The 26,294-nt window shown below is 36.3% G+C and overlaps 1 protein-coding gene across 3 annotated transcripts in view; it reads right to left on the reverse strand.

The window, feature by feature from the left end:
• Positions 1 to 26,294, reverse strand: part of LOC126761477 (neuropeptides capa receptor) — a 229,931-nt gene that overhangs the window by 54,179 nt on the left and 149,458 nt on the right. For 2 of the 3 annotated variants that reach the window (XR_007667366.1, XM_050477665.1), the window contains exons 1-3: positions 23,885 to 24,268; positions 18,897 to 19,828; positions 410 to 560 (exon numbers count right to left, since the gene is read on the reverse strand). Coding sequence is in view for 2 of the 3 variants with exons in the window: in XM_050477665.1 (XP_050333622.1) it covers positions 410 to 560; positions 18,897 to 19,607 (862 nt within the window). In the remaining variant the exon portion in view is untranslated. Of the gene's footprint in view, positions 1 to 409; positions 561 to 18,896; positions 19,829 to 23,884; positions 24,269 to 26,294 lie in introns of those variants that run through there. The other variant, XM_050477667.1, reaches the window with a different exon arrangement.

The following is a 26,294-nucleotide window of genomic DNA, read 5'->3' on the forward strand; positions in this document are numbered from 1 at the left end:
ACTCCTATATCCTTCTGTCTTTCTACATTAACTCTGCTGAACGCTCGTTTAGAAACTTGAATCACACTAATCACAAATTAATTACCGCGATACCGCGTTTGAGTGAATTGATAATCAGCTATTTGGAGAAAGTCTATCTATAACCAAAGGCCGAACTATACCAAAGGTAATTAATAATAGGACGACGCGGCGTATGATTAACAATGCCTCATATCAACTATTGTAGCTTGGATTATATAGTATGTAATATAGGTAAAGGAAATATTATTAATTATGGTTTAGTTATGTGTTTGAGGCCCTATGTTCCACCTAGGAACTACGGGAAAATATATGTACATATATATATAGTTAAACCTAAAGGGTTTTTGTGTAAATTAAGTTGCAAACCACCTTTAGCATATCCACTTACCAAAGAGCAGGTAGATTAAATCCGAGACTGCCAGGCTGAATAAGTAGTAGTTCGTTGCCGTGTGCATTGTTGGATGGCGTATAATAACAACACACACCAGAATATTGCCCAGCATGCCGGTTATGAATATTCCACCGAAAATTATTGTAATCTGAAAGAAGTATAGTGAAAACAAAAGGGCGCAACAATTATTATCATGCTACTATATGAATATGTATATATTTACTTATACATAAGGGCAATCGTAAGTCATTATTATTATTTCGGTGCTACAAAGAATTAAAAGAATTCACGGGCATGTGAGTAGACTGAAAATCACTGCAATATATATGAAGCGTTTGGAGAATATGTATATATTAGGGTGTCATTTATTTTCCAAGTTGTTTGCTTTTTTTGCAAATGCACCTGAAGTTTTAGTTTTTTCAGTTCCAAAGTAAAAAATTCTGATTTTGCAATTTACAGTGTGCTTTAAAAAATTTATTTTTCCCATATGCATAACCTGAGAATTTGTGATATTTTGCATTATATAACTAAATCTACATCCTTGAAAATGTGATATTCTAATTCAATACTTTCCGCACCATAAAAAAGTTTCGGATGATTTTTTCCTAAAAATATTGCTTTAAAAGTTATACGTAGTTAAATTTGTCCATAAATGACCGGAGCATTCCTAAAAATATACATTCCGTGTTGCTCATACCACATGTTGTCCTATATTTCATGTACAACTTTAGATGCTTGTAGCTTTTAAAAAAAATTTTGTATATTGCAGTTTGTTTTGGATTTGAAGAACTTGTAATATAACGAACACCCTAATGTACACATACATTTGCATATATGTATGCATATACCGCACAAGTACATTTGCCTTAAAGTATCAAAAGCTATGCATTACATAAGTACAATATCGCGATTTAGAGGATTCAATAGCAAAAATATGTTGTTTTCCCGCCTCCTCCCTACCATTAGTCTGTCATGGTAGACATAATAATGACTCCCAGTGGGTTTGAAAGATAAAGCACACAGAAAAGAAAGACCAGGAAGCAATTTCTAGCAAGCAAGAGCATTTAAAACATGTAATAAGGCATTCAAAAGGATATATTATGGTTTTGCAAGTAGACAATTATTTCAATTCGCCCACTCATGCCTGCATGTAATAATGCTCATTACCATCACGGCGAGCAAAAAAACTTGGAATTGGTTATGAGAAAAAAGAAAAATAAAACACAGTGTAGGTAAACAGCTTCGCAAGCTTATGTAACATACGTACACCAGTCACCCAGAAGTTCGAAATCTTTGCAAGTTCATGTAACATACATACACCAGTCACCCAGAAGTTCGAAAATCTTTATATAAGGTATAAAGGGGCTAAGGAAAGTATTGACTTTATTCAACCCATTTGTATCACACAGACGTAATGCTATAATAAAAGGGTTCTATGCGTATTTTAATTGTATATCTTACATAATGACCGATATTTTCGGTATAAAGTCAACTATAGGTACTGGGTTTTTAATCAATTTCGTCAATTTTTAGTTATAAGACATGACATACTTCAAAATTACTTTTTGTACAAAGTTTTATCTCGTTATATTAATTGCTTTTTGATTAATATACTAGAAAGTAAAAAAATCAAGTGAAATTTAAAATTGTGTTATATGGGAAGTAGGCGTGGTCAAGATAATATTGTGTACTAAATATGAACGATATCGGTCTCGTAGTTCCTGAGATATGGGTTTTCACAAAAATGTGCACGATGCACCAATATTGACCTAGGCTCGTAGAAAGTATTTGTGACAGCATGTTGCAAGAGTATAAGAATATTAACTTTGGTTTCACTGAAGCTTTAATAACCTCTTTGAACAATCCATTCATTAACTTGATTTCGATCTTTCCCAGTGGCGGATTCAGGGGGGGGGGGGTCACCTAGCGTCAGTTGACACCACGAACGACAAAAAACATATGGACATGATGCGGCTTGCGCCTATCGAATGCCCCATAGTACAATTGGTACTATTGAGTACAAAAACACTCGACGCCTGGTGACGTTTCATTTAAATCCGTTTATCTCGCCAAAAACGCCTCAACTTGACTGTCCAATAGAATCAAGCTATGCCCAGCAGAGCGGAATCATCTATATAGTAACTACAAGTTGCCCAAGTTACCCATTTCATTTTCGTCAATTTCTGTGAAGTTATACCTTATTCTGGAAAATAAAGAAAATAACAATTTTGAATATCTAAAATGGTAAGTATCGATGTTGTTTCGATTTTACTGTTCACTTTTGTGCGTGGTGAAATTTCACTGACATTCAAACGAGTGTTTACATAAAAATTGAGGTTAGGTTTGTTTACTCAACAATATTAGTAGCCAATTTTGCATATAGAACCCGTGTTTTAATTTGCCCTCGTCCTCGGAACCCGGCGATTCCGGACGATAACAGCTGGTCCGGAAACGCCTGGAAATCAGGCACGGAAATTTTCCCGGCTCTGTCGTGAAATGTTCCCGATTTTTATTCACATTTTGTAAAAAAAAAAATATTTGGCCGAATATGCTGTTACGACTCTCGCACAAACTCAACAACAGTATTTCAAAGTCAGTGAAAGTACGATTAATCGAAAACGTTGCCAGTGCTATACGAGAAGTCGACAAATTCTTCAAAAACTCATTTCCAAAACGTGTGACTGTATTAGCAAAGATACTTGGTGAAAAAATTGTCCAGTTGTGTGAAACAAGATGGATAGAGAGGCACGATGCTGTCCTTCAATTTGTTGCGAAGTTACCGTTGACCATCGAAGCTCTGTCAAAAATCAGTGAGTGGAAGAACAGAGAAACAGCAGGCAAAGCAACAATTCTCATATCGGCTTTGCTCTTCTATCTCAGCGACATTCTATCGCTCACCCATTCGCTCAGCGTAGTTCTTCAAAAGGAAGCAATTGATTTGGAGAAGGCATCAAAAATGATTGGGACGTTGCTTGCCACGTTGGAAAAAAAGAGGGAAAAAGTTGTTGAAATATTCCGATTGATTTATTCAGAAGCCAAGAAAATGGCGGAAAAACTCGATGTTGACGAAGCGAAACTGAGAACATGTGGTCGACAAACGAAACGCGAAAATTACGACGTGTTAACTTGCAAAGATTACTACAGGGTCTCTGTCTACATACCTCTGCTGGATACCATCAAAGAAGATTTGGAAGCTCGTTTTTCAGAAGAAGTTTTGGATGGTTACCAATTGAGTGTGTTGCTCCCAGAAAAAGCAAGTCTTTTAAAAGAAAACGAAATCGATGATCTAATTGGATGCTTGTTAGAAAGATTCGGGAATCTTCTGGATGATCAAAAAAGCGTACAAAAGTTGAAATTCAAAGGTGAATTAAGCGACTGGCAATGTCACTGGCAGCAGAAACAAAAAATTTAAGGCAGCGAAATTCCAACTTCTGCACTGGAAACATTAAGAAAATGTGAAGTCGACATATTCCCAACAATCCACACCTATCTCCAAGTATTCTGTACACTTCCCGTAGCAAACGCGAGCTCTTAACGTTCTTTCTCTTATCTTCGCCGCATCAAAACATGGCTTGGGACGACCATGCTTCAAGAAAGACTAGTTGCTTCATATGCATCATGACATCGAAATCACCGCCGAAGAAGTCATCGAAAGATTATTATTAACCACTTTGTTTATCGAACCGTCTTTGAATCCGCCACTGGCTTTCCATTTGTAAATTAGCTACACGCTAATGTGGTTCGATATCGGTGGTCGCAACAAATTAGTAGCTTCTTTGGAACAAAAATCACTCTGTTATATTTCTGATCCATATCTCCAAAACTAAGGAACGGACAACTTTTATATACATATTTTAAAGAGCCTCTGTCTTTTCCTTCTATGTTGGCATTACCAACTTCGGGGAAAACTTACCCTGTGCAGAGTAAAAGAAATTTTATTGTCTTCTGAGATTATAAATAATAATAATTTCCAAATTGAGCTGGGACATCAATATTGGTCAATAACCTACTCTTAGATTCCCGAAATAGTTTGTATATTCTGCCAGCTTTCTTTACAGCCTGTGTTATAATAACGCTTTTCATTTTTGATATTCTTCCAAGAATTTATAAGTACATTTTTCATCCGCATATTTTAAATTCCTTTAGCGAGTATGCCTTTAATTCTATTTCTTCAAAACATATTCACGTTTTTCTGTCCTTGGCTTTGATTGGTAACTTATACAATGCCTTGACGCAGGCCCAGAAAACAGCTTTCTGGAGCAGATTCGTACAACTCGAGAACAATCGAATATATTTCTACATTTCCCGCCATTAAAGTGGTGTTTCCATGTATTTGCACTTCAACGTTTTGAGAACTGGCAAATGCTATGCACTTAGTGTACAACAACAAGCTTACTTATGCACAAATTATACTTGTAGATATAGTCTGTATATATGTAAGCAGTTAAAAGTAAAAGCAAAGCATCACAAATATGTATGTTCGTGCATATGCCTGTCTATAAACAGCAGTCGTTGAGCACAATCAGAATTTCGAAATATTAAAATATTTCAACGCTACAAGGCCAAACGAAAATTGACATAAATCGCACCCCTTGTCGGTTAAGAGCTGAAACAAAATGCAAACAGTATTAACCTAGAAAACAAGCACATATTTATATACTTGTTCATCGTATGTTTTAGGGTTAAGTATAAGTTTTTGCTCTTTTTTGGTACCTTATATTGTATATAAGGATTTATAAGAATGCGCTTCAAATTGAAAGTAAAGAGCTTGTTAAGGCTCGAACAAGGTATCATATGATACGAAAGATGAAAAGGGGATACGGAATATTTGACTCGATTTAATGGGTATTGCAACATATTATTACCAGAAATAGATGTCCTTTGAATTTTATTACGAAATTTTACAAATTGTCCTATATAAGATATATAGTCAGGCGGATGCTTGAATATTTTTATATTAGACCTTGATTGCATCCATTTTATGCATGGGGATACAATGTTACTGGTGGGAGATAAAATAAAGGAGAAAGACTAGGATTGCACTGCGACCTTAGGCCTATTATGCCCTATCCTGAATCAAAGACTCACATAGCCCCAGCAAATTGATAAAGTCCAATATACCGATAGTGAGGCGATGTGATTCCTATTTGGAAACATGGAAATAGCCTTTGACTGCATCTACAGACTGCTGTGCAGTCGATTACAGGTGTCCTGAATGTCGCAGAATCGGAAATTTGCGCAAGAAGCTAGAACCATATTGTATAAGTGCTTCTTCAGTTTGCAGTGACCAGTGTAGTAGCCTGAATTTATCCCTAGGGAGGTTGATTACGTATTTTAACCTGCTGCGGTTTGCTTTGGAGTTACCAATACCTTTATCTGCCTACCCATTCTTTCTGGCAGAGCAGCTCCTTTATGGTATGAGGACCCACCGCGATGAAGAGTTCAGGTCCTATCATGCTAATGGATGCTGCGGAGCGAGTAAGCTCATCAGCCAGTTCATTCCCGGCTATACCTTTGTGACCAAGCACTCTGATGAGGTGCACTCAATTACGTTCCGCTAGGCTATTCAGCCATTCTCTACATTCCTGTTACAATTTTATCTAATAGACAGAGATTGCTTTGAGTGCCGCTTGACTAACGCCAAGTATGGTTATACGTTCATTGCGTTGGAGGTTTGTCTCTATGCACCGACTTATGGCAAAGGTTTCTGACTGAAAAATGCTCGGAAAATCCCCCATAGGTATGGAGAGTTTAAGGCGTGGAACTACGACTTCTGCATCAATTCCCTCTGACGTTTTCGAGCCGTCGGTGTAGCACTTGATTGTACACTCACTAAGCAGTAACACGAGAGTAAGCCTTGTTGCTAAGGGTACCCTTGAAGTTCTTGGCGAAGTTTACCCTTTTGGTAATGCTGTGAGAAATTGTTTCTGCATTTCATTAACATAGATGTGGTACATATAAAGTCAACTGGAATATCGAAAATATTTAATACTGTGATTAAACAAGAAAACGTTTACTTCGGCTGCACCGAAGCTAATATACCCTTCACAGGTGCATTTCTTTTAGTAACTATGTGCTTAAGTAAATCTAAAGACGTAGCCGACCTGTGGTTTTCATCCAAAGGACAACATTTTACTAGTACTTTTTAGCCAGGTACAATATTAAGGTTATTTAATAAAGAAAATGGATCTTTTAGACGTTTATAGTTATTTAAAATTTTAAGAAGATTTATTATTAACATAAACTTAATGGAAAAAAATTATAATATTTATAGATTATTACATATGTATATACCATATTTTTCAAGAAGCGTTCCAAAGTAAACAGGAATCTAGCGTCCCCTGGTGGCGCCATCTATTTGTCGACTGGTGCTTTTAATTTGCTATCTTCATCGATTGTCCAGTGAGAATTTCATGACATTTCATTTATTGGAAGTGAAGTTATTGCTCTTTAAGTGTCAGTATGTTTGTGTTGTCGGTGCAAAAAGGGCTTCGAACAAATAAAATTTTGTTTTAAAATTGATAAAACTTTTACCGAAACGTTTCAATTGATGAAAGAAGTTTATGGCGATGATTGCCTATCCCGTAGCAGAGTGCACGAGTGGTTTCAACGTTTTCAAAGTGGTCGTGAGGACATAAATGACGATTAACATGTGAGCCAATCAAAATCCATGATCACCGGAAATTCCATCGAAACTGTGCGTAAATTCATCAAAAATCAGCCGAAATCATCATTGAAATTCATGGAAATGGAATTGAAAATCTCCAAAACATCGATTTATCACATTTTGACCGAACATTTGGGCTTACGAAAGGTGTGTGCACGGTTTGTTCAGCACAAATTGACTGACGACCACAAATTGCTCAGAACCCAACATTCGAAGGACATCATTAAAGAGATCAAAAAGGACAAAAACTTCGTTTACAATATTGTGACGAAACGTGGTGTTTCCAATATGATCCCGAAACGAAACTGCAGAGTGCTGAATGGAAGGCACCGGACAACCGAAATCCAAGAAATCGCGCATGGAGAAGTCAAAAGTGAAGACAATGCTGATTTGTTTTTATGATGATTTCGGGTATTGTCCACAACGAATTTGTTCCACTCAGCCAAAACGTGAATGCGGTATTCTACCTCGGAGTTTTGCTAAGATGACGCTTGTGACCGATTATTTGACCAAAAGATACATTTTGACCATTAACCACTCCCCGTATTCACCTGATATGGCACCGTGCAACTTCTTCCTTTTCGGAAAAATGCATTTGCCCATGAAAGGAAAGCGTTATGCAGACGTAGAGGCCATTCAAAAGGTTTGCACCGGCATACTGGCGGCCATACCGACCAACGAGCTAAAACACTTGTTCGACATGCTTTTGGACCCTGCAAAAAGCTGTGTTGAAGCAGAAGGAGACTATTTTGAATAAAATAAATTGATTTTGCCGAAAAAACCATTTGTTCTGCTTTTTTTTTAATGACCTGATTACTTTGGAATACCCCCTGTATTTGCAGAGAGACGGGCACGGCTAAATCGACTCAGCTCAACCATACTGATCATTTAAATATATACATTATAGGGTCTCCGACGCTTCCTTTTAGGTGTGGGATGTGTCAAAACGTCATCCCCTTTTAGGCCATTTGTGTTTGCTGGAAAAGCAGAACTTGCACGTTGTCATTTTGGGCGAATTCGGTAGTTGCGGAATGATATGAATTGAGCTTTGAAAGTCGCGAAGAACCAATACAATATGCCAGTGTGTATTATCGTGATAAAAAACCTCATGGAGAGTTGACGTGTTTGAGACAGAAAACTTTCTCAAAATGGCTTGGGCGGAGCCAAAAGATATTCCAAAACTATCAAGGCCTTTAATGGTCAATCGACGATTCTCATGCACCAAATTTTTAGTGGCCGTCGTCGGTAGAGGCCGATGGTTGTCCACAGTGCGGTTTATCGCTAAAGCGTTTTTGGCACGCTTTGAACGTGTTATACTATTTATAAATATTGTAATATAAGTATACCGTCTTACCAATCTAGAAAAACCTTCCTGTTGTCCGAGAGTTTTAAATGACCATTTCACCTTACTTTTTGACCACAGTAGTATATGAGTGTATTAGCTAAGATAAGTACTAACCCGATTTTATAAGGATCTCAAACTTTCGTTGCCGTTATATACAAAACTCACAAAGCTTATAATATTGAATTTATGAATAAAAAATTGGTCATCGCCACCACATATACCACAGCTACTATATATGTAATGATAGTTTTCATGTTGAAAAATTTGTGTAACAAAACCAACTCAATACAACATTTCTCCAAAAGGGCGGCGGCTTAAAATGGTTTTTAACTGTGTGCATTTTAAGTAGGTTTCATTAATTTCGAACAAGAAAAAAATTTATGTAAACTAAAAGAGGGTGGTACGCTACTGAGGCTATAACGACCAAATTTTCAACCATTTGGGAAAAGTAATTTCGATTATGTTGTGGCATAAAAGCATGCCGTTAAGATGTTACAGAAGGGCCATGGCGTGCTTTGAATTGTTTCGCTGTCGCTCTTATATAAACATACATATATATTTATTATACAAATACGAACACATTTGTACAGATCTGCTGAAGAAAACCTTAAACTACTTTTGTGCAATAAAGCAAATGTGGTGCTGTCGTAAGGAAATTCGCGCAATTAAATTCGCCACATTTGAAAAAGTTTGGCATTTAATCGCCTAGTATAAACGACTTTAATGTGCAATCATGTTAAAGCGTTTTTTATGCAAATGTGTGTGTACAATGCTGGCCATATATCTTAAATAAATAATTTATGTAGCTTATCTGTTTCGAACAATTGGCGAACACTTATAAATTATTTGCATGTTATGTATACCAAAAGTAGTTTTTGTTGTGGTTATTATTATTTCAGTTATTACCATCTCAACAAATTTCTTCCGAATTGTCAAAAAAAAAAAACATTTTTACGTATTCTAATACAAATTTTTATTAACGCCTTCAAAACAGGCTCCTTTTGAGCCATTATAAGCACGCCAGTAATTATTCTAATTTTCTAGACACTTGTTTTAAGCTTCGGCTAGGAGTGGCTTCAGCGAATTTTTCTGTTTTAGCTCAATTTTGGAGCGCACTAGTTCATTGGACATTGTTGGATTGCTTGGACGTCGCATTAGTGGACCGACCCTTCGTCACCTGTAATGATGAATTTTATGAAAGTAGCGTATTCAGCTTCAGCAGAAGTAGTAGTCATGGAAATAAGAATGCGATATCCCGCCGTTCTTATAAATTGGAACGCAGACACTGCTTAGAAGCTAGGCCAAAGAAATCCATATAGATGAAAGCTTAATGGCAATAACAACAGATTGAGATGTGAAGGAACTATGCAAATGTCAGCAATAATATCCAAATTTTAAATGTGTAATATCTTGGGTGAAGATGAGCATACGTCCAACGACAAAAAAAAATTGCAGCAGAAAGTAATGTCGCAAAGGAGGATTTGGAACAATGCTACAGTTAAAACGATTTCATAACTAGTTTTAATAACCTTTGTGTACCTTTTTAATAACAATAATATACAAATAAATCGAAGTGCGGTATATTTAAAACTCATTACCCACATACATATGTTTTAGTAGTCAAGGACTGAGTATTTCAGCAAATGCCCAGAAGTATACTTAATTTCTAATCAAGAGACAGAAATAGATCACTAAAACATTGGAGTAATTAAAACAAAGACTAATTGGCTTAGTTATGTCAATTATGGAAGAGTGGAAGTGCATACGTTAAAGAAAAATGAAGTTTTGAGGAAATTATTTTCAAAAAGTAACGGAAAATTAAATATGTAATTTTAAATGATTTCAAAAATGTAAGCCATAACGGAAAAAGGGCCGATTCAGGTTTTAAAGATGATTTCAGGGTAGTGAAGTGTATCAAACACACAGACCATATATCTTTGGAAGAGCCTTGCTATACATGAATCAAAATGAAAAATGTAGTTTTTTTGAGGGCTTCAGTTACCGATTGACTTTCATAAATATTGGAAAACGTCACGGAAATTGCTATGAAATGGAAGCAAAAATACGACAAGCTGGTAATGATTTGTGAGAAATTTGTTGAAGTATATGCGGTAATGTTATAAACGGTGAAACCATTTTGAGATTCCTACTTTTTTAAAGAAAAAACAAAAAAACTTAAAATTTAATAGGGAATGTTTATTATCATTCGAAAAACACTCTTCGGCTTTTATTTTTGAAAGATTATCCCTTTCAAATGTGGCCGCGGCTACGTCTCAGATGGTCCATCTGTTGATTTTTCGATGATTCGAGCATTTCGATCGGTAAATAGCGAATGAGACATGTGATGTCTCACTACAAGGCCTAAAGTGGGATTGTCCGCATAGGCTTTAGGCTTTATATATCACCAGAGGAAAAAGTCTAATAAGGCGATATCACACGATCTTGGCGGCTAACCGAACGGCCCAATACTTGAAGTTTTCTCCGAAGTGTTCTATTAGTAAATCTATTGACTGATGCGATATGTGAGAAGGCGTCGTATTGTTGAAACCAAATGTCGTCGAGATTGACGGTTACGTTCCCATTGGCATCATTTTTAAAGAGAGATGGACCGTTGATTAGACCAGCCTACAAACTGCTCCGAACCGTTGTTTTATCTGTATGAAATGCCATTATCTGTTGAAATTCATATTGCTTATTACTGCCGATGAGACAATTTTGCTTGTTTATACACATTGCACTGCAAATAAGTGGCAGTTTCAGTTCTTGCACAAGTTGTAGGAGGCTTTCAATTTGTTGCTGCGAATGGCGCCGAAACGACTGTCCACGGTCTTCCAGTAAACAATTTATGGCTCTCTTTTTTCTGTACCGCGCTGGTTGGATATTCGGTCGAATATTTCCAGTAATGACAGCTTGGTCAATTCAAGATTGGTTCTATTTTCGTATTGACTGTGATTTTTTCTTGTTCACCAAACTAAAATTGCCCAGTTGATCGAAGAGATAAAACAAAATTCGCCGAAGGAGCTGAAGACCTGCCCACAAAGTGCTTATGAAAAGTATTTCGAGGACTGGAAAAGCTGTTCGAAGATATGCATTATATCTGGTGGGAATAACAGATGACAAAATAAATAATTATATATTTTGCGTATGTTTTATTTACAATTTTGTAATACTTTTTTTGTCACAAATGAAATTGGAATTGTCCGTATGCCATTTAACTGTCTACTCACTCCTGCATTCACCGTTATGTTAAAGTTTATTACAGTAAGAAAAAGAACAAGCATTAGAGCGCATGCACTAACGATGCAATCAAAAAGCACTTTAAGTTACTGTGTTGCTTGTTTCGAACTAAAATCCAAATAAATTGAAAACTATTTAAACAAGTATGCAAAAATCCATTACTAACACAACAGCGGTGCTCCAGGGCTGCAATGCTGAAGGGTAACTAAATAAAATAAATTTTAGCACATTAAATAACTGCCAAAAGTTTTAACTCACCGAATTCAACAAGTCAGAAAGAGTAAATTTGCACACGCTTGTGCATCTAGGCATGTGTGAATGTATATTTATGCGTATAGGGTGCTCTAAACGACATGTTAGAAACGTATATAAATTTTGCATTTGGATAGGTCTTGTAAAGCTTCGCAATTGGTATAATTTACAATAGTTAAAGGAAAACACATCTTCGTCTTCGGCTCACCCTTTATATAAAAATATCAGCATGAACATATGTATGTAGATATGTAAGTAGCTGACCTATCAGCAAATTTCCGAAGCAATTAAAAGTTTCCTGCGTTGGAATAAAAGAGAGCAAAATTTGAGGTTATAGTTGAATTATAATAATTTGGATTAAATTGGAAATAAATATCAAAAATGTTCGCAAACATTTTAATTAAATAAAGGTTTGTTCGTTAGCAGCTAATCGCCAACTATTTTAAATAGCGGCCAGAAAGACAGCATAACCCTTCGTAAATGAGAGACTGTACGAAGAAGGCTTTAATATCACAGTGTAATTGTTACTTTTAATAAGAAAACAAAAAAAAAACGTTAATGTATAACAACAACTAATATACACTTATTTGACGTCAATAAATAATTTTATGGAAATAATTGAATGTAAATATGGTTTGTATGGAAGCTATATGCTTAGTAAACCGATCTTGAAAAATTTTTAAATATGAAATAAAATTATTATGATGGCTAAGCAAGTAATCCATATTTTAAATTTCGTGAAGATACCACGTCAAATGCGAAAGTTTGTCATACCCTTGATTCCGATCGTTCGGTTTGTATGGCAGCTATATGCTACAGTTAACTGATCTGAACAATTTCTTCGGAGATTACGTTGTTGTCTTAGAAAATAATCTATAACAAATTTAGTGAATATATCTTGTTAAATGCAAAAGTTTTCCATACAAGAACTTGAATCCGATCGTTCAGTTTGTATGGCAGCTATATGTTATAGTGATCCGATATCGGCAGTTCCGACAAATGAGCAGCTTCTTGAAGAGAAAATGACGTTTGCAAAATTTCAAAACTATATCTGAAGGACTAGTTCGTATATATACAGACGGACAGACAGACGGCCAGATGGACGATCAGACAGACAAACGGACATGGCTAAATCGACTCAGCTCAATACACTAATCATTTATATATATACTTTATAGGGTCTGCGACGTTTCCTTCTGGGTGTTACAAACTTCGTGGCTAACTTAATATACCCTGTTCAAAGTATAAAAATTCTAGACTGCAAAGAACGTAAAGGAGGTTAAAACTGTAGCTTTAGAAACTTTTTTTTGAAATCAATAAATATTTTAATGACAATTATTAAGAATTACAAGGTCTGTCGCAAAAGAAACAGAACTTTTTAAATATAACTGTTTCTGGTGGCGCCTACTATTGGTGGGTATATGATCTCTTGTTGACATTTCGTAAAAATTTTAAGACAATTGGGTAACTACAATCGATGTTATCGATCAAAAAGTGACAGCAGCTTTTGGTCATCGGTCGTAAAATACATTTTGAACAAAGAGCAAATATTTAATTTTGTTTTAAACTTGGAAAAACGTTTACTGAAACATTTCAAATTAAGAAAAAAGTTTATGGTGATCAGTGCCTATCCCGTATTAATGTGCATGAGTAGTTTAAGCGATTCCAAGAAGGTCGTGGGTACCTCTGTGACGATCAGAAGTCGGGCCGGCCGAAATCGATAATTACCCAAAACAATATTGAAAAAGTGCAGGAATTTATTAAGAATGAGCCGAAATCTTCTTTGCGTTACATGGAAATGGAGTTAAATATCACCAAAGACTCCATTCATCGCATTTTGATAGATAAATTTGGTCTACGGGAGGTGTGCTCCACCACAATACCGTGAGGCAGGGTCTTGGCGCCTGTTGCACGATAATGCGCCGTGTCATCGGTCGACGCTTGCCACTGATTTTTTGACAAAAAATTCCATATTAACCATTAATCAGTCACCCTACTCACCTGATCTGGCACCCTGTGATTTTTACCTATTTGGAAAACTTCATTTCAGCTATCCAAAAGGCGACGACCGATATTCTCAAGAGCATTCCGAAAAATGACCTTAAACTCAGTCAGCATCTTCGAAGCGGAAGGCACCAAACCTTGAATGGTTATCCACAAAGCGAATAAGGTATAAACGTTAGTTTCATTGAGAACATCAAATGGCTTGTGCGCTGCGAAGAAACCACTTGTAAGAGAGAGAGATTGATAATTTAAAAATTGCTTGCGAAATTCTCTCAAAAATCAGAAGACTCTAAGCATTTTGAAGTAAGGCCAACACTTTGATAAAGGTGTGCCGACAAATAAACCATTTTCCAGGCAATTTCAATGAATCGTCATATTTGAACACTCTATATTAAGATTTAAAAAGCAATGAAGGAGGTTTCGATTTACTACCATTCAGCGTCCGCAATTAACAAATAAAAAAATATTTATCATATTTTATTGAAGCAAAAGTTTGTCTGCAAGGTAGGAGCGCCAACTAAATTTGTGTTCATAAAACTCAGTTCACACCTTCGCTTGTTCAATAAAATATGTACATACATATATTTATTATGTACTTAACTACCTACATATATATGGAGGTTTCTTTAGCCAAGTGCCTAAACCTGCCTTTACTTTCGCCCGCGAAAAATGTAAACAGAAGGTGCTGACAGTTTGGCTAATTTGCCATAATCAATTTCAAATTAAACCTGAATACGAACAGAAATGCGTTACAATCTCAATATACATATTTCGTAACATTTTCTCCCTTTCTCTCTTATTCCCTTTTCGATGCTTTTTCTTTTATGTATAATCTAAATGTTTTTCCTTTGGGATTCGATTGTCGAGCAAAATCGTTGACTCGTAATTCAATTATTTTTTTTCTCATTTTACCCTTTCATTACGGTTTCGAAATGAACAAATTGTTCCTCAAAGTATATGAGGTTGTTTGTAGTCGTTAAAGTAAAACCGATATACTTGTATGTATATTTTGATATATATTTCTTATTGGTCCAGATGATGAAACGAATTGAGTACCGGATGTCTTTCTGTCTGTTCATCTGTCTGTGCAAGAACACAATTTGAGTAAGAATTGAGATATCTTGAAGAAACTTAAACACATTTTCCTTGAGAATCAGAGAAGGTTTGTATTGCAAACGAATGAAATTGGATCATTGCAACGTCCTTCAAGTTCCGCTAATAAAAATACATTAAGGAATTGGCGTCTGTGAAAAAAATGTGTTAAGAATTTCGCTTGGTCACGTCCACTTATACATTTGAAGTTCATGCATATATCACAAACAGTTCAAGCTAAATCAACCAAACTCGTTGAGATCAAGTCTTTCCAGCACTCTCTCACAAAAATAGCGCAAAAATAGATGAAATCGGTTGATAACTACGCCTACCTTTCAAATATTGGTTTTCTTAAAAGCTTGAGCAGTCTTTAATGAAAGATACCAGAAGTACTCAATTTCAAGGTAAAGATGTTTCACAAGTGTCAGATATACCATTGGAGTGCGCCCGCCCACTTTTGGGTAAAATCTATTACCAACTACATATTTAACCAATTTCACATGTAAATTATAATATTATTATCCTGATATCTTATCGTTACAGTATGAAAGCGGCTGAAATCAGACTACAATCACGCCTTCTGCCGACATTACACAATTTAAAATTCTATCACATTTTCACCAAATAATACCATTATAAATCATAATGAAGAGTAAAAAATTGCACAAGTATTGAATTCGACGTGTGTGACATGTCTCATCTGCAAAAGGTCAAAATCAGTCTAAAACTTTTCACGGCCACTGCTTACGAATAAGGTCAGTACCCCATTATCTTCATTGTCTTCTTCGTCATCTGGCAGTTGGTTATTGATTTACATCAGCTCTGAGCTACTTGTTCAAAATGCCTATAAAGCTCTCTTTTGATCATTCACAGTGGATTTAGTTCTCACAGTTCTCGTTTGATCAACGCCAGCTTGCATGGCATTAACTTTGCCTCGGACCCGGAAAAAATCTTATGGCGTGGAACCTCATTTATGGATAAGTGGAATTGTCCTGCTAGTGAGCATAAAGATTTCCTACAATTGTTGACTACTAATTTGTGGCGACACCAATACACAATACCGTCTGACTATCTTTGTATATGGTGTCTTTTTGTATTCTTCTGTAGTTCTTTAGTACTTTCGCTTGGAATTTGTTGGCTGGGTTTGATAGCCAAGTGACTTCAGAGATTTATAGTGTGATCTGGTATGCGATACAATAAAAAATTAAGCTATTCTCTAAAAAAATTTATTGCTGCTCTTTTTACACTTATTTGTTATTTCTAAATTACAAGTATTTACACAAATCCCATTTCTGGGCCAACATAAGATGTGAAAGATTCAAGGCGGAGAGGGTGTCGAATATATCCATTTGTAAATTAATATGCTCAAATTGTTGCAGACACTTTTATGAGTGCCAATAAAATTTTATGAATTTTAAGTGCAACAAAAAAGAACCCTTCTGCAATTTAATCCATTCATTTATTCAGTGGCAAGCCAGTTACTCGTGTGGTCCTAGTTAATGATGTCTGCGTTTCTATTTTTAAATCAACAAAAGTTTTACCAAAACTGCAAAATATGCATACAAAACTAACTCAGCTAATAATTTTCCGCCACTTAATACTATCAAGCCAATTTGTATAACACCCACGCTGTGTTCGGTGAAAAAGACAAACGGATGTAAGGTGTCGCTTACTTCAGCCAATCCTTTTCCATTCCAAAAATAAATTTTACAAAAATATTGGTAAATTTAATTTTGCAGGATTGCAAGCATATCCCTTTACACTCATACATCTTCGACTGGGCGTGCTAGGCACGTGGGTCAAAATCAACAAAATGTCGATGTCAAAGGATTATACGTTGAAAGACGAAATCAACAGATAAATATTTGCCCAACAGCGCAGGATAGCGTTGCTTGGTAGTTTAGCTGGCGTCGTGGGCGTTTACGGGGCAAGCGCTAACACCGAAATCATTTGCATGCCAAGTAGAATAACTTTTAAAAACTTCAGAGCCGTGGAAGCACAGCTTTCTTGATAATGCAAAGGCGTTTAAGATATCATTGTGCTATTGAACAGACACATGTCATATGTATATGAAACGAGCATGGGCGACGAGCTTCTTAAGCTACTTGCCTTAAATTGAATTTTACATATTTCTAATAAACGAATTTACTTTTACAGAAATTGAAATTTCAAACAATCGCTCTCGCATCTAAAAACCTTTGATAGTATCCTTTTTATTGCAGTAATTCGCCAGTAAGTAGGCTGTGAGTAGTTTTGAAAAGCACTACGTGTCTCATGGCAACTTTTTGTGCTGTCGGGGAAAAACCAGTTGTGGGAAATCTATTTATTGCAGTCGACGCTAGAGTATACACACCGTATTCACCGGATTTCGCCTGTAGCGAATGTTTCCTCCTATTCAGCCTCGAAAAGTGGCCTGCTCGCAACCAAAGAGAACAAAATAGAAATAAATGTTAATTTGGAAGCCTCCCTTTCATGGTGGAAAAAATCATTATCGGGAGTTAACACAAATATATTACCTACCATAGATGGATTAAAATAAAGCCACATTTTTACCAATTGTTATGCCAAAGACTTTATATATTTTGGTTTATAAACAAGTTTTTCGAAGTAAAATTACTACAACTGAAAATATTCGACGGATATTCGAATTATTCGAAGAATATTTAAATTATCTATCATAAAGTGAATTCGACTAACGGAAATCACTGAATTTAACTAATCGGTGCTAAGAGGAAATGTTAGTCGACTTGATCCGGTATCTCTCATTAGAACAAATATATGTACATATCCGGTATCAAACGAAACAATATATTCAATAATGCATATGAGATCCATGGTAAAGAATGGGTAATTACGCAATGAAGAAAATATAACAGCTTTAGTTGAAAGTGCACCCGAAGGCCATTGAGAGTCGATTCGGCACGCTTTGCAACAACTCAGACTGACGTTTGCGACTACTTGTTGCGTTTTACGTCGAGATGTTAAATTGAAAGCGTTCAAACTACAGATACACTGAAGCCGCTCGACCTTCACAAGCAATATCGCTTCGCTCTATGGGCTCTTAAAAAGTTCCAAGAAGATCCGACGTTCTCGAGCCAAATTTTAATCAGCAAAGATGCCCAAGAGAAGAGCAACCTGAAGGAATTCAAGATTTGCTATTTCTTACAGAAAAAAAGGTTTGGTGTGGTTTGTGGGCCGGTGGAATTTAAAAAATGATGGCGGTGAGAACGATGAAAATACTGCTTATAGTAGTATTTGTGCTTTGAATTAGATATCTAACCTAACCCCGGCTTAACTTAAGGAAGACTGACGTACCCATATTCCGAAATAATTCAGTTCCCTTTGGTCTGTGCTCTTTTTACTTACAAGCCTTCAGATATCTCTATTGTTTGCAAGTTACAAATAGGTAAAACGAATATAGAATATTTATACAACATCTTGGGAAAGCCTGTAACAATAGATTAAGTAATCTTATTTAAATGTTTAACTTGAGTTTGTTACTAAGAAAGGTGTGTAATCTTAGCTATCGGCGGAATATGGACGAAAATTAAAATCAAATTCCGATCCTAGTCAATCGCCGCCAATCAGACGAACCAGACTATTTTAATCATCCAATTTCTGGATGATGATTTGTTGTATTCCGTACTCAAACTGCGCATTTTGCGATCCTGTAGCAAATATTTTTAAGTAGAGTTCTCTCCCGCCAATATGCATATAAAAAGGCTAAGGCTGTCTATGTATAGTATATTACTAGCTATTTCCTATGGCAAATTTGTTAAGATGATTTTACTAGTTTATATAAATATTCAGCGAATTCTAAAAATTTCATGTCGGAAACAGAACATGCTATAAACAATAAATTGTTTGCAAATTGTGTATTTACTCACCAGCAACGCTTTATAGAGCGGCAGCGTTTGCGGTCCGAGCAGGAATTTCACAAAGTCAGTCTGTGTGCAGTTGAATTTCGAATTGTTTGGATGGCACGGGTCTAATTCTTCGTCGTCGTAGTTGCTGTAAATATTCTGTGTATTTGTCACCCAACTATCAGCATCAGTGCTCGTATTCCTCGCATTCCCTCTAGCCGTAGATGTAGCGAAATCGAGCACGTCGCCTTCTCTCCGCATCCCTTCATCGATGGTGGTGAGTGTCGTTGAATTTGTGGCGTTATGCCACCAGTTATTCAGCGATGATGACACACTGTGGTAGCCCACACTATTATTATTGGCAGCACCGGCAGCACTAGCCCGCATCGTGGCTGCCGACGCCGCTGCTGACGGTGGGATGGGTGTTGTGTTGACGGCGGGTGTTGTAGCATCGGCATTTGCATCGATTACTGTGCTTACTAATTGTTTGCCAAAGTCGTATGCAATTGTGCTTATGTTGGCGATTAACTCGTTGAAAGCACTCTCACTGCCGTTATTCACGAAGCCATCGAAAAAGCCAACGTCTGTACCGTTAGCGTAATGTTCATCAAGGAACGCATTGCTGTTGTTGAAGCTTTCAGCGATTAAATTATTGGCGAAAGCTAAGCTGCTAGCATTTGTGTGGAGGGCGGGGAGTTCGGTGGTTAAGTTGAAAGCGGGCGCTAGTAAATTCATTTCGGCCGTTATTTAGGTTATCATTTGTTTGGCAATTTGTACTACGGTTGGCATTTTCACTGTATAAATTTTAACACTATTATCCTTTAGTCGAATAGAAAACACTTTGCATTAATAAATGGTTTTATTAACATTAAATTAGCTTGAAATTAGTTTCCATTCACAAATGATTTTAATATATTTCAATTGGTCTTTGGTTGGTTTAAGCTTTGGCATTTTTTCTAGAAAAAATATTAAGTTTATTAGATTTAATTTTTTATTGTAAATATGTAAATTATTTCCTCGATTCCATCAGTATTTGTGAAAACTTTACATGCATTTCTATTTTTTTAAATTAAATTCAAATTACTGTCATACAATCTTGGATGTGTAGGTCAAGTGTGGAAATTGGTTGGGTCAAAGCCAAGTTTTAAATAATTGTTACTTCAGTTTCGTTTTCTTTTTTCGATGAAAATATTGTCTCATAATAGGCAACATCTAGGTATAACACCTTGCATAAATGTTCCATTTTTATAAACTGATCAGAATACATACATAGTATAGCCTCCAGAAACAAACTTCGGATACCCTATAAAGTATATACATAGTATAGGTATAAATGATCAGCCCGTCTGTTTGTATATACAAGAACAAGGATAAAAATATTGAACAAGTAGTTTGTGTGAAATTTTGTGTTTCGAACGAAATTTCGTTTGTCAAAGCGTTGGAAATGTTGAAAAAAACATTTGATGATTCAAATAACAAATTGTTCAAAGTGGAACGAGAAGAAGTGGACGATTTCCCACGTTCAGGACGGCCTTCGACCTCTTCAACTGAAGAAAACGTTGACAAAATAAAGGAAATGGTGCTCGTCATTATAGTTTGCGAGAGATATGTAGCCAAAGTAATGGACATGTCTCATGAGAAAGCTCGTCACATTTTGGTTGATGTTTTGGGTATGCGGAAAGTCGCAGCGTCGCAAAAGACCAGATTTGTGGCGGAACAACATTTGAATTTTGCACCACGATAATGCACCAGCGCACAAAGCGATCATTGTGAACGATTTTTTAACAAAAAATCAACAAATATCATCGAACAACCACCGTACGCTCCAGATATGGCCCCGTGTGACTTTTTCCTGTTTCCAAAACTGAAATTACCACTTCGTGGAATCCGTTTTGAGATCATTGAAGACATCAAAACTAATTCGCAACGAGAACTGAAGGCCATCCCGAAATATACATAGCTTTAAAAAGTGTTTCGATGATTGGATTGTTCTTTGGCAGAAGTGTATTGCCTCAGAAGGGGCCTATTTTGAAGGGCATATAATAAATTTAGATGATTGATAAGATGTTTGTGTTTTATTTCAAATTTCCGGGTATTTATTTGACAGAATGTATGTAGTATATGGCAGAATTTTTTCAATTTTTCCCAATACCACATACTATTAACATGTCACTTGCTAAAAACACTGATCATATAGAGTAAAGTCAGCCGGATGTTCGAAAATCCTGATATTAGTTATTTGGGAGTAAGTCCAGTTTTCGCTTATATTTATCTATTTTAGGCACAAATATACAGTGTTAGGAGCAAAACACACTTTGTAATTTATATTGAGATAACACATATTGGATTAATTCATGCCATTTTTGACATACAGACATTTTGTCAGAGAAGTACTATCCCTGGATTTCAATTATATATCTCACATAATGACCAATATTTTCCATCAAAAGTCAAGTATATATTTATTTATTTTTTATTACATACCATTGACCTCGGATCTTCATTGTAGCAAATAAAATTTCCTAAAATTGTTCATTTTTTCTAGAGCTCTTGCCATTTACGAGATATATACCAAAAAATGGGAATTTCGTGGAAAAATCAGGCTTAGAGCCCCGTACTACCTCGCCGGTGTGAGTTTCGACTTTGTCGCAATGAGCACTTTTATAGAGTTTTCAATTCTGAGGAATATGTGTCTAAAGTCAAAGCGATGCCATAAAATGCCTCTGACCTATAGAAATTTAAAGATAAAAGATCACGATTCCTGAGTATTTTCAATGGAATTTTTTTACATGCCTTGGTCCAGTCCTTAATGTTAATATTAAGGGCTCAAATTTTCAGGGAATTTTTTTAGGGTATTTCCAAGGAAATTTCATGATGGGATTGAAAAAAATAAATAGTTAAAAAAAACACCCCAATATGCATATATATAACCGATTATCTATCTCAAATAGTTTTAGGTGATGCGTTCAACTGTTAAGTGAACAAAACTATAATATTCTGTAGCAACTGATTGCAATGGTATAAAAAACGATAAATAAACAACAAGATTCGCTGAGTTCGCTCCCTCATTTTGAGAAGAGCTTGAACAAAATAAATGCAGATTTTTTGTGCGAAATAAAAGCGATATAAGGTATTATAACACATACAAAGTTCAATACCATTTAGAGTCGATTGCAGTTATCTGAGTTTTGATTCCTCATCATGATCTATGGCATTGGTATAATCTCCGAAGAAAATTGTTTGATCGGATTACTATACCATTATACAAACTGAACGGTTGGAACAAGTTCTTCCAAGGAACCCTTTATTATTGTTTCAGATCAAAGTTAAAGCTACTAGTTAAATAATGGTTTTTGATGCATGCTTCGCCATTAACGAACTACTTAAGAAACTCAAGAAATGAGGCTGTCGGGTGATAGCTTACGCTGACGACGTTATTCAAAGGTATCTTAACCGTCAACCCAAGTAAATTTGAAATGGTTTTATTTACCAATCCCGAACGTACTTCTCCCCTCTTCCGGAGGTTCACGTCTTCAGCCTGTAAATAAGGTGAAATACCTGTGGCTAATTCTTCAGAGAAAGCTCTCATGGAGAGCAAATATTAAGGAAAGAGTAAGGAAGGTATCGTGTGCCATGCTGTAGAGGGCTATAGGGAAAAGTTGGAAACTCTCGCAAAAGGTGGTGTCTTGGCTGCACAAAACCGTAATTAAGCAAAAAAAAGCTCTATGGTGCATTCGACTGGTGGAGGGCTCTCAAAAAAGCTAAACTTGCTAAGAAGCTTGAATGTGCCCAAAGAGCAGCTCTCATCAGCATATCCGGTGCATTACCGACTAAACTAATAATAGCATTTAATGCCATTTAAGTATAGAACCCTTGAATAACACTCGGATTAGTGTGTCGCATAGGCTAATCTTGACGTTCTCTGCTCACATACCCACGATGGATATGTGGATGGGGAGAAGTCGCTGAGAAGAGGGGCAGTGAGCTTTTTCACACAGCACAGAGCTCGTAAACTGTGCGTTCAAAGCTAGTCGAGGAGTATTTTTCCTCACTCGAAATAGTATCCAGCTAACATACTTCATTATCAGACTCGTTTGGGTGCCTGGTCAACTGTAAAGCCGATGAACTAGCCAGCGGAATTACTTTTGCTCCACTCACATCGAAATGGGTCAAAGTTGGATCGCCATAGGCGTGCATTTAGAAAGCGCTGTTTAACGACCAGTTCCTCTTTTGGCCTATAGTAGAATGCAGAATATCTAGTAAACCCTGTCCTTTATCTGGCCGCAATCTTATTAGTTCTTGCTGGACACTGTCAAAAGACATTCATGTGGAAAGGCTGTCGAACGCTAGTTGTCAAAGTCGTAGGGAAGGGTGTGAGATGGAAACATCCAGGCACTTTTTCCTTCGTCGCCCAGCATTTGCAAAGCTGAGGAAACAATTTGGTTTTCTTATCTTCGGCGAACTAGAAATCATGGCCGAAACTTACATTAACAGTCTCAACAAAATTGTGCTACGCCCAAAGCGTTTTGTCGATTTGTAAGGGTCTTATAGATCTATTATATACAAGTAGGAGCTTTAGATACCACAACGAACCGGTGTTCTAAGCTGTTCAAATGAGATCACTATTAGGATCGACATCTCAACCTAACCTGACCAATTCGTTCACTCCAATATGGTTAGCCAAATGACTAGGTTTAGCAAGGTCGACGGTTACAAGGGGCGTAATTTTTGCAAATGTTTACTCATTTTAATTGCGATTTAATGTATATATAAAATAAATAAAAAAATCTTTGATAAGGTATTATATGAAAAGTTTGACAACATAATAGCATAATTCATTTTTTAGAAATTGATGAATATTTTGAAATATCCGCAATAATATCAACTGCCGGGCACACTTCTGTGAACACCAGCAAAACACACTTATTCAAAATTGAAATAAACTATTTTCTTTTACTAAGAAAACTTTAATTATTTGATTATTGCTTATTTTGGCTCGGTTTCACACTTACTTTCACTTATTATTATTAACGTTTCACGAATTTCATTTTGTTTTTCCCATTTTTTCAATTACTACGTTCAATTTATATATTCAACTTCACAACAATGCTCTCTAAAAACTCCAAAAGCACTAACTCGCATTTTTCAAGGGCTCATCAATCTTTAAACATTTGTAATTTTGAAAGAATTGTCCGAAATGGGATCAAACACTTCAATTGCACTACTTCACACACACACATACACGCTATGCATTTGAGCATTTAGCTTTTGACCCGCTGACAATTCTCGCACGCAATGTGATCATTAAGCCCGCAGTGGATAATTGAGCTGTTCACACTTTCATTTCGAATATTTATGAAAATTAATTAAACACGCCAAGGCTTCGGCACTTTTGTAGAATTCACAAATCGTCGAATGTAGCGAACGAAACACGTTATGCCAGTATTAGCTAATGCAAAAGAGTTCGAGTGAAGATCTAACGCCGAGATAGATACTTTTTGCTCAAACAGACTTTGCCGAATAAAAAGCGCCACACGTTCTTCAGTAGCCGGAGGTGCTTAGATGCAGCTTCGCATGCCACAAGGCTTTGTTGTTTCACAAACATTTGGACGTACATACACACGAGCTATACACACATATGTATAGTAATTGATACAGACATGCTCGTATGTAAGTATTTATGTACTCGCCTACAATTGCTCTGGAAGTCACATAGCCACAGCTGGAGAAAGTGGAAACAATTAAGAGACTATCAAAAGTGCCGAGAGATAAAAACAAACTCGGCGATGATAAATTGTTATCACAGTTAAAGTAAACGTTTCGTTTTTGTTTTTGCCCTTTGAACAGTCATAAAAAAATTCCGCAAAATGGCGTACGCTCACAATGTAAATATTAAAATGTAATTAAACTGTCAGCACAGCGCGTTTTCCCATGTGATAAGGCAATGGATAAAGCCGCGTAAGCTATGTAGTACAATGTCGGGCCCATAATTAGGGGGTTCTAAAAATGGAAATAGTCGGAAACTGTTTACCTTATGTAACTACAAATGAAAATATTGTTTCTTCAATTAAACATGTTATGTTTATATGCTTCTTCATATAAATATAATATGTTAATGTTAACTTTGTCAATGAGAAAATTGTCCATACATACACTAAAACTAATGGACTCAATTTAGCGGCTGTTTGAAACGTCTCCGAACATATGCTACGAAAAAATGCTATTCTGAAGAGTATTTTATCGTTGAAGCAGTTGAAGTTAACGACTTTTTTTGTTTAGACCATTTGGGGCACGAATAATACCCAATGACCAGTTCAGTTAATGTATGAACTAATTTCATATTTATTCTCGAAGGTATAAGCACTCATCTCAAATTATGATTGAACCTCTTCACAACACTGTAGCTATTCCGCTATTGTTTCTAGGTTACCTGTTCTGTTTTGTTTCTTATGAATATGCGTATTCTGGCAGTAGCTATGTGAAGTTATTTTTCAAATTTTCAAGCAAATCGGTTGAGCCCCTCTTGAGTTACAAATTCTGTAACCAACACGCCTTTATTTTGTATAACGGATGATCCAAATTGAGTTGCTTTTTTCAATAGCCTTTTTTGAGAGATCACGTGTGAGTCGTGCTGTCATGTTATTTTTGTTCAGTGTTGTTTGGCATTTCATCGCAGAGAGTCTTATGCCTGGACAAGGTTTATAAATTGTCCAAATTTATTATGAAAATGCACGATCTTTTTCAGAAATGTATTTCGCGAGCTTCGTTCTATGTATGGCCAATATAAACGGCTTACCGAGCGTACTATTCGCAGCACAATCACCCATCTTGAGACCCAAGCATTCATTATTGGATAATATTCGACAGAATAGACCACGAGCAGCACACAGTGAAAAAAATATAGCAGCCGTAGCTGAGAGTGTACACGACAACCGTGGAGTCCGACGTTTTGGAGCTAAGTTATGTTTAGCGATGAGGCCCATTTCTGGCTCAATGAGTATGTAAACAAGCAAAATTGCTACATTTGAAACGAAGAGCAACTTAAAGAGATTCAGGAGCTGCCATTTCATCCGGAAAAAACAACGGTTTGATGGGGTTTGTGGGGCATGGAATCATCGGTTCATATTTCTTGAAAATGATGGCATTCAGAACGTAACTGTCAGTGACAACAGTTATCGCGCTCGTTAAGCTCGTGACCTGGCGACATTTGGTTTCAACAAGACGGCTCATTTCCTACACTTCACATAAGTCAATGCATTTATAGAGAGAATACTTCGGTGAGCAGATAATTTCATGTATTGGGCCAGTCAAATGGCCATTAAGATCGCGTGATATCACACCGTCTGACTTTTCCTGTGGGAATAAGTGTCTTTGTGGACAATCTCGCTTTGATTCAGTCCTTGAAGCAAAATATCACGCTTG

The sequence above is a fragment of the Bactrocera neohumeralis genome, chromosome 6, assembly GCF_024586455.1.
Source record: "Bactrocera neohumeralis isolate Rockhampton chromosome 6, APGP_CSIRO_Bneo_wtdbg2-racon-allhic-juicebox.fasta_v2, whole genome shotgun sequence".
Lineage (NCBI taxonomy): Eukaryota > Metazoa > Arthropoda > Insecta > Diptera > Tephritidae > Bactrocera > Bactrocera neohumeralis.